The sequence below is a fragment of the Hippopotamus amphibius genome, chromosome 8, assembly GCF_030028045.1.
Source record: "Hippopotamus amphibius kiboko isolate mHipAmp2 chromosome 8, mHipAmp2.hap2, whole genome shotgun sequence".
Taxonomy (NCBI): domain Eukaryota; kingdom Metazoa; phylum Chordata; class Mammalia; order Artiodactyla; family Hippopotamidae; genus Hippopotamus; species Hippopotamus amphibius.
The window spans coordinates 17,148,621-17,162,061 of NC_080193.1; the positions used below are offsets into that span (position 1 = coordinate 17,148,621).

Sequence of the window (13,441 nt, forward strand, 5' to 3'; positions counted from 1 at the left end):
CTGTGACTCTGTTTCTGTTTTGTAAATAAGTTCATTTGTACAGTTTTTTTAGGTTCCACATAGAAGCGATATCATATGATACTTGTGTTTGTCTGACTTGCTGCACTCAGTATGCCAATCTCTAGGTCCATCCCAATGTTGTTCAATTTTGATACAGCTACATCCCCCGCCTTCCACATTCCACTCAAAAGGCCCAAAGCAGCAGGCACCACAACCCAATTTCGCTTGCAGAGAAAGTGGGCGACGACGGCTGCTGAAAAAACACTGTCACCTCCCACAGTCCGTATTACTGTGGTTTCTGTTAGTGAGTAGCACCCCGTCCTCACTGTGCCTTTAGAAGACACCCTCAGTACAGTGCCACCAATCAGCCATGGTCAAATTTCACTCGCTGTGTTTTTTTTTTTTTAATTTTTTCTCTTTGTTTATTACATAACTGATTAACATTCACTGCAGAGCAATGGGAAAGTCACATAAGCTAAGAAAAAGCAGTAAAATCTGCTATAATCCCACCCCTCAAAGAGAATCACTGCATGGCGGAGGGAAGCTTTTCATATCTTTTGATATGTATACATCGAAACAGATCATTTTTCCAAAAACAAAGAATCATGCAATACCTATTACTTTGTAACATGTCTTCTTACTCTGAGAACTCCTGGAGCACCTCTATACTCATATCATTATATTGTCATTATATTTAATTGCTGTGTATTTAATTCTGTCGTTTAGAGGCACCGTGACTATTGAACCTATCTTCTATTGTGAGGTTGTGATTTCCAAGAGTTTGCTCTCACAGGCAGCATCTTAGCAGTTTTGTTGATGAACCTCTGTGCCCATGCAGGGATATTCCCATAGGACGCTTGACAGCAGAGGAGTTGTTAGACCCAAGGGCATGCCCACTTTTACAGCACTTAGTAAGCATTGACGAACTGCCCTTCAGAAAAGTCATTACAGTGTATTCTCCCACCAGTTTCATCTGAAAGCATCTGTTGTCCCATAACTTCTTGGCATTTCCTTTAATTAAAAAAAAAAACCTTAATATTGCAGGAATTAATTTCAAGACAGGATAATCAAGATAATAGTCTTGATATTGTTCACCAAATTGGTAGCTGAGAAAAGTGACTTTTATATTGAAATATAGTCAGTTTAACTCTCTTCTTTATATTGCCTGATATCTACCTCTGAGTAATAAATTTAAGTCTTATGAGGTTTCCCCGATGGCTGAGAAAGGCAAATGAATCAAGAGAAGGGAAAGAAAAACCCATGAACAATTACCTGGATAATTCAGTCATAAAATCCTGCTGGAGAGCAGTGAGGGCAGGGGGAAAAGTATATTTGCATCTTTATATTGACAGAATTCAAGCTCTCCAAATCAGCTCCCCATGCCACCTACAACAGTGATTATCAACATTTAATTTTTTGCTTTACTTTGAGTATAACAATCATATTAGAAGCTTCCATTTTTCAGATGCTTGCTGTGAGTCAGAAATTTAGCAATTAATCATCACAACAAGGTAGGAATTACTCCTCTGTTCTTCTGCTGAAAAAACTGGGGCCCAGAGAGGTTGAGTAATTTGTCCAATTTGTCCTCTCTTTGATGGAGAAGAGGGCACTGTGCTGCCCAAGGACCCCTCCAACCTGATGAGACATCTCACATGAACACATGAGCCTCCTGAGGCCTGGCTCCGCTCATAACAGTTGTATTAATGTTTTTTCTTGACTTTCCTCAGGTCCCAGACAAGCCAATGAGAAGCATCAAGTATATGGAGAAGGAAATAATAAACCTCAAGAAAGACCTTAAACGAAGCCGGTAAGTGAGCCCTGTACCGAATGAGCCATGGACAACCTGATAGAGATAAGCAGGCTATGGGATGATGCCTGGGAGTCTTTGCCAAGTCTCAGTGCCCCTCAACCCTGAACATTAAGCAGGAGATTTGCAGGAGGGTAGCCCTGTAAGGACTAGGGATGGGACCCATTTCTTGCTTGGACTTTGCAGGGACTTCCTGCACCAGACTGACCTCCCCATTCTTGCTCAGGCCAGTCGTATGCCTAGAATTCCCTCTGCTTTCCTTTCTGGGACTGAATCCAACTCAGGAGAGTTCCCGTATGCTCCAGAAAATTCTTCCCTTTTCACTCCATGCCCACAGCATGGTAGCCAAGAGTTGGATAGACTTGGTCTCAAATATGGGCCCTGCTATCTGCCAGCTGGTGACACTGGAGGAGTTCCTTAACCTCCCTGAGTCTGCTTCCTTAACTGTAAACTGAATATAACATGAGGCTGTTAGAAGGACTGGGGAAATAATGCATAAAAGCGCCGTAGCCTTGAGTACAATGCCATTCATATCTTTTTCCAACCACCGATTCCTTCCTCCAGGACAGTGTGAGCAAACTGAGGTCTAGGCCTGTGCTTTATTCTTCTCTGTGGAGTGAGGTAGGATTTCCTTCTCCTCACCCCTTACCTCCTTCCTGGAACCTGGAATGTTCCAAGATGGGGGTCATACATGGGGCTTTTGAGCAAAGCAACTCAAGGCAGAGTAAGAGATGGAGATTCTTTTAACACAAAACACATAAGAGACGTCTAAGCGGGGGTGATGCCGGCAGCGCGGAGGGTCTGCTTATCTTAGGTGCCTTCCACTCTGAGCCAGACCCTGATAAGAATCACAGTGAAACGTTTCCTTCCTCACCTCCATGGTCTCTGGAAGCTCTTCCTTCACTGCCCACCCACATCTGCATCCTGAATAACAGTGCAGCTTCGATAGAATGCGATGACTCAGCCTAAGAAGAGGCAGGAAGGTGTGGGCTTTTGAAACTGGGGAGAAGGAAAGGGATGAAGAGGACTAAGGGAGGCGTCAAGACAGGGCCCCAGGGAACAATATCTTCCCACCGACCACAGGAGGGGTGGCTATGCTGGCTCTGAGAGGGTCTCTGGGCACCCACTGTCCAGCAGAAACATAGTGTGAACTGTTTGTGTAATTTTAAAATTTTCAGTAGCCACACTTTTTTTTGTTGTTAATTAATTAATTAATTAATTGGCTGTGTTGGGTCTTCTTTACTACACACGGGCTTTCTCCAGCTGCGGTGAGCAGGGGCTGTTCTTAGTTGCGGTGCACGGGCTTCTCATTGCAGTGGCTTCTCTTGTTGTAGAGCACAGGCTCTAGGCATGCAGGCTTCAGTAGTTGCGGCAGGTGGGCTCAAGAGTTGTGGCTTGCACGCTCTCGAGCGCAGGCTCAGTAGTGGTGGCACACGGGCTTAGTTGCTCCGAGGCATTTGGGATCTTCCTGGCCCAGGGCTCGAACCCATGTCCCCTTCACTGGCAGGTGGATTCTTAACCACTGCGCCACCAGGCAAGTCCCAGTAGCCACACTTTAAAAAGTGGAAAAAAACAAACAAACAGGTGAAAGTAATTCTAATAATGTATTTTATTTAGCCAAATATGTATTCTCATTTGACATGTAATCAATATGAAAAGGTATTAACGAGATACTGTTTTGAACACATGTTGAAAAATGGTGAATGGTGAAAATACGCAGTGTATGTTACACTTAGAACATACATCAATTTAGAGCAACCACATTTCAAGTGCTCAGTAGTTTTTATGGACTGAATTGTGTCCCCAGCCAAAATCCATACGCTGAAGCCCCAGCCCTCAACGTGATTGTATTTGGAGAGAGGGCCATTAAGAAGGAAGGCCCTAAGGTTAAATTAAGGTTAAATGAGGTCCGAAGATAGGGCCCTAATCCAATAGGATTGGTGTTCTCACAAGAAGAGGAGAGGACACCAGGAATGTGCACACACAGAGAAAAGGCCAGGTAAGGACACAACTAGAAGATGCTTTCTGCAAGCCAAGGAGAGACACCTCAATCTGGGGCTTCTGGCCTCCAGAATTAGGAGAAAATAAACATCTGTTGATTAGACGACCCATTCTGTTATGACAGCCCCATCAGACTAATCTAATAGTCGATGTTGGAATAATCCTGTGGGGAATGTCCCCAGCTCGAGGGGGATGATGGGGCTCAGTCTCAGAGTTTCAAACAGAACAGAGCTCAGAGATTGCATGTGAACTTGGCCCTCTGTTAGTTGTGGACACATCGGCCTCTACAGTGCTTGAACCCAGGTTAGAGGGCTTTTGAGGCTGATGCCTTGGGAACCTGGGAGCCCCAGGGACGAGTGAGAGGTGGAGTCGGGAGCCAAGAGTTACCTGAGTGGGGGCAACAGCCAGGCAGGCAGCAAAGAAAGAGGGTTGTACCTGCCAGCGGTGATTTGTACTCTGCTCCACAGTCATGCCTGGAGGATGTTACAGGTTTCAGAGGGACTGTCCCAGGCTTCAGAAGTGGTACAGCAGGAAGATTGCATCAGAGGTGAAGGTCCATCTGTATGTCATGGACACCAGTCAATCAGAACAGACACTGGCTGTACACAACCATTATGACCACGTCAGTTCTTAGCAGCTGAGTGTTACCAGCCAGGAGGTAGATGATTCTAAGCCAGCCTTCAATACATACCAGAATCTCTAGAGCCTGGGAAATGGGAGTTTCCCTAATAATTTATACCGTAGACTTAAGAGCTGATAACTACAGGTACCAGTAGATGCCAGATGCCAACACTTGACTCAGTCCCAAGGAGGGTAACACGCAGCATTGAGTCAGCTTGTAACCAGAACAGATTTGCCACATTTCCAGGAAATTTGCAAGCCAATTATTAAACGCAGCTATTGTTAAAAATTAAATTATATTAACTTCAGTTAAATACAATACATTAAAACAAAGGTGATAAATACTCGTAACTCATCATTTCTTAATTTCATGCATTTTACTGCTAGCTGTGCGGTTGAGGTTGTTTCTGGTTATAGTATCTGTGTGGTGGAAACACTGTATAATGGGGGCTACTGCAAACCTCTTCCCCACTCCACATTCACTGACATCATATTGGTAGCTCAAAATCAGCTGCAGTGGGAATACTTCTGCACAGAAATCAGCAAAAGCTACAAATCAGGGCTTACTTGTCCCTCCAGAGAGATGGTTGTTAAACATCCACCAGCACTCTCTGGGGACACGCCCCCAAATGACCAACTTTCCACTAACCTAGTAGAGCAGAGGGGTGATGAAAAGGTGATAAAGACAGTGGCTTTTTTGCCATCCTCGAGTTGGCAAGCTGAGTCTGTCCTTTCTGCCAGACGCATTTACCATGGCTGGAATTTAACATCCTCACCAGACAGGCTTGGCTTGTCCAAGTGCTGGACATGAAGGACACTGTGGAAAGGGCCAGACAGAAGAGCCACAAGCAAGAAAACAAGAAATGACAGTAAAACATTCCATCTGGCCACACTCCTGGATCCCAGTGACATTTAAGGAACCAGAGATTCCCCTTCAGTAGGAAACACCTTGTTTTCCAGGGGAAGTCACCCCTCCAAGAGGTGCACACCCCTTGGCGCCATCACCCAGTATTAAATGAGGCGAATTATTAGCAAAGAAGATATTGTCTTTTCCACTTACTGTTTTTAAAATCTGCTTCACCTGCTGTTAGAATCTAGCCCACCTTGAGCCAAACACCTTGACTACCTCCTCGATTTTTATTTAATACTTCAGCCCTCTTATAATTCAATTGCACCATCCCTGGTTTCATGGCCAATTTAACATGATGCTAAAAAGAATAAAAATCTAACTGCTTTGCTCCTCGCCTGTTCCACCAGATGTTTGGTGGCACTAAGCAGCCACTGTGCACTCAGTTGCTGATTTTCTCCTAGCGGAAGCTGACAACCAGGGCTTCTGCATGTACCCAGTTCTTGGTTGACTCTTGAAGCCAATGCTATGTCTTCCTCCAAAGCTGCCAGTGCCTTTTATGGCATGTGTTTTAAGGAAAATAGACATCTCTGCAATGAAAACTACTGAAATGTTGAACCCGAAGCTGTGATTTACCCACAGCAAAGTTTCGTTAGGTACAGGCAACTGCAAATAAGCAGCAATGAATTATCCCCCTCCCCCAGCAGATCCCAGCAGGGTACAGATTATGCACGTGTTTCCAAGGTCTGAGGCTTTGCTTTCCAGCTGCATTTGGTGGACAGCTGAAGCAGGGCAGTGAGAAGTGACAAAGGTGGAATTTGGCAAAGGATGAAGCTTTTTCTTTTTGTATGAGGTTAGACACCACTTCTTGGTCCCTCCTTAGTTTTCTGTGCTCATTCATTTTTTGCAACAAGTATTTATTGAGTACCAGGCATCACCAGGTATACCCCAGACATGGACGTATATATTGGAGACACAGCAGTGAACAAACTAGACAAAATTCATGCCCTCAATGAATAAGAGACAATGATGTGCGTTAAAATGGGGCAAAGACAAACAAGTTAGCAAATAAATAAACAAGATTGGGGCAGGGGACGTTGGCTGTATCCTATAAAGAATGTAAAACAAGGTGATATACAGGCATAACTCGTTCTACTGTGCTTCACAGATACTGTATTTTTTACAAATTGAAAGTTTGTGCAACCCTGCAAATCTATCGGCACCATTTTCCCAACAGCATTTGCTCACTGTGTGTCTCTGTGTCACATTTTGGTAATTCTTGCAATATTTCAAACTTTCTCTTTCTTACTATATTTGTGATGGTGATCTGTGATCAGTGATCTTTAATGTGATTATTGCAAAAGATTAGGACTCACTGAAAGCTCAGACGATGGTTAGGCTTCTTTACCAATAAAGTATTTTTTAATTAAGATATGTACATTGTTTTTTTAGATATAATGCTATTGCACACTTAAGAAATGACAGTACAGTGTAAACATAACTTTTATATGCAATGGGAAACCAAAAAAATTTGTATGACTCGCTTTATTGCGATGCTTTATTGCAGTGGTCTGGAACCCAACCTGCGGAGTCTCCAGGGTCTGCCTATGGGTAGCAGTGGTGCTGATGGGAAACAAGTGCTGCTTTAGTGAGAGTGGTCAGAGGAAGCGCTTTTGTAAAGGGCTCCATGGGCTGACACCTGAACGGTGACAGCTGAATGGAGTACTTTATAGGACAACAGATGGATGGGTGCCAAAGCTGGAAGAAACCAGAAATGTTGGAGAAGTAAAAAAAAGGCCAGTGAGGCTGGGGCAGAGTGAGGGAGATCGGCACGGACTGGAGCCCACAGGGCGTCGGGCCTCACAGGCCGTGGCAAAAAGTTTGGGTTTTAGTCTAAGTGCAATGAGAACCCACTGGAGGGTTCTGAACCAAAGGATTTAATCTGATCTTTGAGAGAACATTCCATCAGCTGCATCAGGGTAGTAGGAAGACTGTGGTAAGAGACGTCGATGGCATGGGTCAGGCAAATAGCAGCAAATTGGAGAGAAGTGGGTGGATTGGGGATTTTTTTTGGAGGCACAGGGCTGGATGAGATGAGGGAGATGAGGGAGAAGGGGGGGATCAACTTATGTTTTTATCTCTTCCTCCTTCACTGGGATGTAGGATGTGTCCTAACCTAGAAAATATGTCTACTGTCATGGTCTCCAGGTGCTTACTGATGGGATGAATTAATTTGTTGTCCATCCCTGGAACTTAGATGTTAAAAATAGAGGGGAAGCCTGTATATTAACTTAGGGAAAGTGAGGGAGGGAGGTGGCTTGTATATAAATCTGTGGGATAAACCAGTTGATGAGATGACTGGTCCATTGCTGTCTCCATCGAGCTGGTCTCTCTCTTCCACTGCTTCCATGCTGGAGTGTCCACTGTGCCTTATTGGGGAACAGCCTGTGGCTGGGAGGAGGTGTTAATGTTGTCCTGCAACAGGATCAGTCTGTCCTGGGAACCCCCAGGGTCTAGCTCGGTTCTTAGCATAGAGAAGTCACTCAGTAAATATTTGCTAAAGTTTATATTTGCATCATATCTTAAAAATCTTCCCCCAGGCAGGCAGGAAAGTTCTTTTCGCTCCATTTCTCAGATGGGAAAACTGAGACCCAGAGAAGTTCAGAGATTTACTCACAGTCATTGTATCAGTTAGCTATCGCCACATAACAAATCACCTCAAAAAGTCAGTGACTTAAAACAATCACATGTATTAGTGATTATGAGTCTATAATTCAGTTGGGAGATCCTCTGATCTCAGCTGGGCTCTCTTGAGCGTCTGTCATCAGCTGAGGGTTGGATAAGTGACTTTGCTGATCTTGGCTGGGCTCTCTCATTTGTTTGGAGGAAAACTGGCCATAGGCAGGTCTAGGATAGCCTTGGCCCTAACAACACAGTCTCTCATCCTCAAGCAGGTCAGCTGGGGCTTGTTCTCACCGTGGCAGGATTCTGAGAGAGAAGTGTGCAAGGCCTCTGGAGCTTTAAGCTAAGAACTGGCAAAACATCACTTCCACCATATTCTTGTGGCCACAGCAAGTTACAAATCCAGCCCCAATTAAAGGTGGGGGAATAGACTTCACTTCTTGATAGGAAGAGCTGCAAAGTCTCCTTGCGAAAGGGTGGAGATCTGGGGTCATGTTTTCTGTAGATCACAGTCAGATAGCCAACTCTGAGCTGGCCTTTGAAGCAAGAGCTAGTTTCCCAAAAGTTAATTTGTACAAATCAGAGTCTCCCTCTTGAGAACGTAAAGTGGAAGCCACATCAAGAATCAAGCAGGTAGTGGTGTGGGGAGAAGCTACAAGGCTCTGAGCGAGGGGGGCCAGAGAGGTGTGGAGTGCTGTAGGGAGCCAGGGCAGAAGGGCAGTGGCTGTGTGTGGGCAGATGCTGCAAAGAGAAGGGGCGATGAAGGAGCCGAGTGGGAAGTTGGAGGAGAAGACAGTAACCGAAGAGAAAAGAGCCCTGAGTCACGTCAGGACTCAGCCTGACAACGTTCAGATCCTGCTACCAAGGTCCCCGAAACTCCTATCTGGAGAAAATCTCCAGTTCCTCTCTGTGAGTTCCTGCTCTTGGTTTCCCACAAGATTTTTCAAACCCTTTGTCACCCCCATATATACTCTTAAACCCTCTTGAGTGGAATAGTTTGGCAACCAAGGACCCCGATGACTAAAATGACTTCTTAGTCTATAAAGACAGAGAAATCCAGAGGAAATGTGACACTTTTATCATCCCACCCAGTTTCTGGGCTGCTGTATGAGTTAATGGTGTTTAATAAGGGACATTCACTTTGAGTAAAGGTTTGTGTCTAAGCTGGTAGGTGGAGTGAACTTCTCTTTTTGAAACAAAAAAGGATGAAACTAATAATTTAAAGTTAAATCTAGGTGGATGGCACACGTACCCCTGTTCCTTTCTCCTATGCCCAAGGCAGACATCACTAATGGATCACAGCGCTCTTTCCATTTGAGCCAAGACTTGGTCTCAAAAGTCCTTTCAATCCAGCACTCCAGGCAGCCACCACCATTGATTGGAATTGTTACACAGGATGTACTTTATTTGTCATCTCTAAATTAGAAGACTCAAAAGGAGATTTTGGTATCTATATTGATACCTTACTAATCCAAATTGAGGGATGGAGTGTAACAGACCAGCAGGAGAAGAAACCTCACCCAAATCCCTTCATAAATGAGGCTGATTTTAATCAGTGAATTTAAATAGTTGAAAAATTGTTGTTGACCTCGGACATTTACCAACGGTTCTCAATAGCTTCTGTGTTTCTTCACTCAACACCTAGGACCTCCACATCCACAGCCTGTAGCCCAGAACGTCTTCATTTAAAAGTTCAAGCCTGATTCTTCCCACTGCCCCCTTCCCAGACTTGAGACTTGCGGCAAAGCCCCAGAATTGTTGAAGATCATGGATTTATATGCTGGTCAGTACTTTGGAATGCAGGCAAAGTTAAGGCTTCTGAATTGTACCTTATGAATCATTCAGAGAAGACCTTGGTCCCCCCACATTACATCATCCCGACGCCCTGCAGCCAGTGGGTGGACATTAATGAGTCCCCAGCATGTTCCCTAAAGGCAAGTACTTGGCCCCATGTCCTACCCCAGAACTGATCAGCACAGCCACACACCCAAAGGGTAGGTCACTGCTGTGGGCTGGAGGAACATGGCTCAAGTTAATTGCATTTTTATCATTTTGAATGTGACCCAGAGGCCATACCCATTTTTTCTTTGTCACTGGTGTCTTCATGTGTCTTTGACACCTCTAGTTAACTGTAGTTCTAGGGCAAGTTTTCTTCTCTGCTTTTCTGGCGCCACTCTCCACTGAGGGTGGGTATCTTTGTTTAATTCCTTCCCTTATGGCTATAGCTGCCTCAGAGGATCCCACATTAAAAAAGAACTTAACTAGAAGACCGTATTTTCAAATTCAAGCATCAAAATATCTTGAAGCCTTGAACCTTCTAGTACATAAAGGTTTGCATAAAACTCTGTTTTCTGAAATCCTTTCCCAGATGGCAGGCAGTGTTCTCAGGCTTATAGCTAGGCGAGGAGGGTTCACACAGTATAGTTGAAAGTGTGCTGGCTTTGGAGTCAGCTGTGAGTTCAAATCCCGACTCCACCAGTGATCACCTGGGTGGCCGTGAACGAATCAGTTCACTTCTGCAGAGCTCAGTTTCTTTATCTATGGGATAGGATGCAGGAATAAGAAGTCTGCTCCACACGGTTGTTGGGATTTGTGGGGGCACATATGGGTGAGGAATGTAGGGGCAGATCCATAAAAGGTAGCTGTCTTTAAGCTCGTTGTCCTGAGAGTGTCCGCAGATATTCAAGAGCAGCAATGAAAAGCATGAGCTTTCGAGACAAAGAAACCCCATCCTGTCCCTTATCAACCGAGTGACCTCAGCCTGGTCATTTTACTTCTCTAAACTTCAGTTTCTCATCAGTAGGATGGAATCAGTGCCTTCTTTCAGGGATTCTTTTGGCAAGGACAAAATGAGACAATGTGCATAAAATCTCCCATTCTGCTTCAGTTCCTTCCCTTCACTCCTACAGTGCTCTGAAAACAGAGGCAAGACCAAGGAACTCGGAGTCCCACCCGTCTTGTGATAAGCTAGAAGACCTGAGGCTAGCATCTTCCGTTCCCTAGACCTCAGTGGTTCTGGACCATGCAAACACATGCTCCTCACCATTTCAGGGGAAGCCTGTGTAGTACAGACAATATATGCTTCTCTCTTGTGGGCAAAGAAATGATTTAACTCAGTTCTGCACTACCCTACAAAACTTTTAGGTAAATAGGTCCTAAGGTGAATTTACTTTATTGATTAAATGTGTGTGTGTGTGTGTGTGTGTGTGTTTAAGAGACAGAGAAAGAAAAAGAGACAGTCTGTTATCTAAAATAAACACCTCACACTATATTTGGTTTCCCCAGAGCTGGGAGGGAAGGGAGATATTATGCAGGTCAGAATTTGTTTCAGTCACATCCTTTTTCACCAAAGCGAGAGACTGTATCAGCCACATTCAGAGAGGAAACGCCAAGAGAGAAAATACTGACAGTGAGTGACAACTATTACTCTTCCATCATTTTCAGTATCATTGCAATAATGCCGACCTCAGTTCCTCCAAACCATAAGCAGAGGGAACTAATAGGAGGCCAGATTTTGGCTCTTTAAGAGAACAGGTCACCTTCTCCAAAGTTTCCCCGTGTCTATTGAGCTGAACATCCATCCTACAAGATGTACTGTGAAGAAAAGTTCTGTGGTCACATATGTTTGGGAAATGCTGTGAACTACACCCCCACCGCAGAGATTCCCAATTCACAGTAGAATTTCAAAGCTCTGTAAAGTCCTGTAATAAGGAAGTCTACTTACATGCACGTAGCTCAGCATTGGCTAATTCCGAAACCACGGACTTCCATTTCTGGCTACGTGCCAGAATAGCCACTGTCAATGGAGGGGGGGGGAAGCTAGATAAAAGTCTGGATATGAAATCCACCGATGGGACTTCCTAGGTGGCGCAGTGGTGAGGGGTCCGCCTGCCAATGCAGGGGACACGGGTTCAAGCCCTGCCCTGGGAAGATTCCACATGCCATGGAGCAACTAAGCCCGTGTGCCACAACTATAAAAAAAAAAAAATCCACCGATGTTTAATATGTCTTGTAGGATAGGTTTTCAGGGAAATGGTCTCAGATGGAGACTCGTGCGTAGTGGTTTATTGGGGGTGCTGTCAGGGAGTGCAGACGCAGGACGGGATAGAAGGAACAGAACTGTGGTGCAGTCACAAAGAGGCCTTGACCGATGCCAAGGGCAGCTCTGAAGCTAGGATTGCCCTTCGGCGATGTCCCACCACACCTTTGTGGCCATGCAAGTCCTAGGGAGGGACTCAGCCTCGAGCCTTCCGCTGAAAGCAGTGTCAGTAGGGGAGGGCTGAGATGCCCCTGTCGGGAACAGGGATTTGGGCAGCACGTCACAACGTCCAGTTCCAGCCACTCTTCTTGCTTCCAAAATCTGCTTGCTTTGTATAAAATGTTCACCATTAAGGGAACAGATCCTCCAGGATTTGGATTGATTTCTTTTCCTGGAGAAACTTAGACAGTGGTTCGTGGGTTGCACTATCTCCTTCACCCTTGCAGCTTGGTCTCTGGGCCACCAGTGATGTTCATCACCTCTCTCCACTACCCAGTCTGGAGTCGCCTCACCTTTGGCCAGCGCTGTGGCTGGGCTGGGCCATTGCCCTGGTCGCTGCGCCCTTCTCAAGCCATGGCAGCTGCGCTTGTTCGTGGGCGGCCAGGATTGGTCAGGGGAATGCATGAGTGCCCCCGTGGCTACCCGGGGCCAAGCATGATCTCTGCCCTTGTTAAGATAATCTCTGCCTCCTTTGATGGTCGAGGTCCATTACCCCTGCCAGGATGGGGACTCCTTTCTTGCCTGCTGGTGTCTTGGCACAAGGAGCCCAAAGTGACCAGGTGGGAACCATAGTTTAACATTTAATAAGATCCCTGCTGTGCCCCCTGGTAGAAGCATTCCCATTTTGGGAACCGGGACCCTGGACCCTTAGAGCCTAGAAATATAGGCTCTATGTTTTAGGGAAGGGAGGTACAAATTCCCCCACGTAGGCCCCTGGGGGTCATGGTAATGGGGGCCAGTCTTACATCCATCCCTTGATTTCCCTCCCCCACCCCACCATGTAGCTGGAGGTGTGAGCTGAGGAGGAGGTGCCTGTGCAGCATGACTGCTGGGTGACACGGGAGTCCGCACCACCACTCATGCACTTTAATTGTGCCCTCTGACCCTGCTTGTGCCTGATTCCAGGTGTACCACTTCCGTCTTTTTCTTTTTAAGCTCTTTATTGGCGTATAATTGCTTTACACTGTTGTGCCAGTTTTTTGCCAGTGAATCAGCTTTGTTTATACATATATCCCCATATCCCCTCCCTCCCGTGACTCCTTCCCACCCTCCCTATCCCACCCCTCTAAGTCATCACCCATCGTCAAGTTGATCTGCCTGTGTTATGTAGCAGCTTCCCACTAGTTATTTATCTTACATTTGGTTGTGTATATATGTCAGTGCTACTCTCTCACAACGTCCCAGCTTCCCCTTTGCCCCCCCCCCGCTCCCCGCCATGTCCTCA

At 45.6% G+C, this 13,441-nt stretch overlaps 1 protein-coding gene across 1 annotated transcript in view; it reads left to right on the forward strand.

Annotated features, from left to right (window-relative positions):
- CCDC60 (coiled-coil domain containing 60) overlaps positions 1–13,441 on the forward strand; it is a 173,036-nt gene that overhangs the window by 65,955 nt on the left and 93,640 nt on the right. Inside the window, exon 2 of the mRNA XM_057746447.1 lies at positions 1,728–1,807. Coding sequence (XP_057602430.1) covers positions 1,728–1,807 — 80 coding nt within the window. The remainder of the gene's footprint in view (positions 1–1,727; positions 1,808–13,441) is intronic.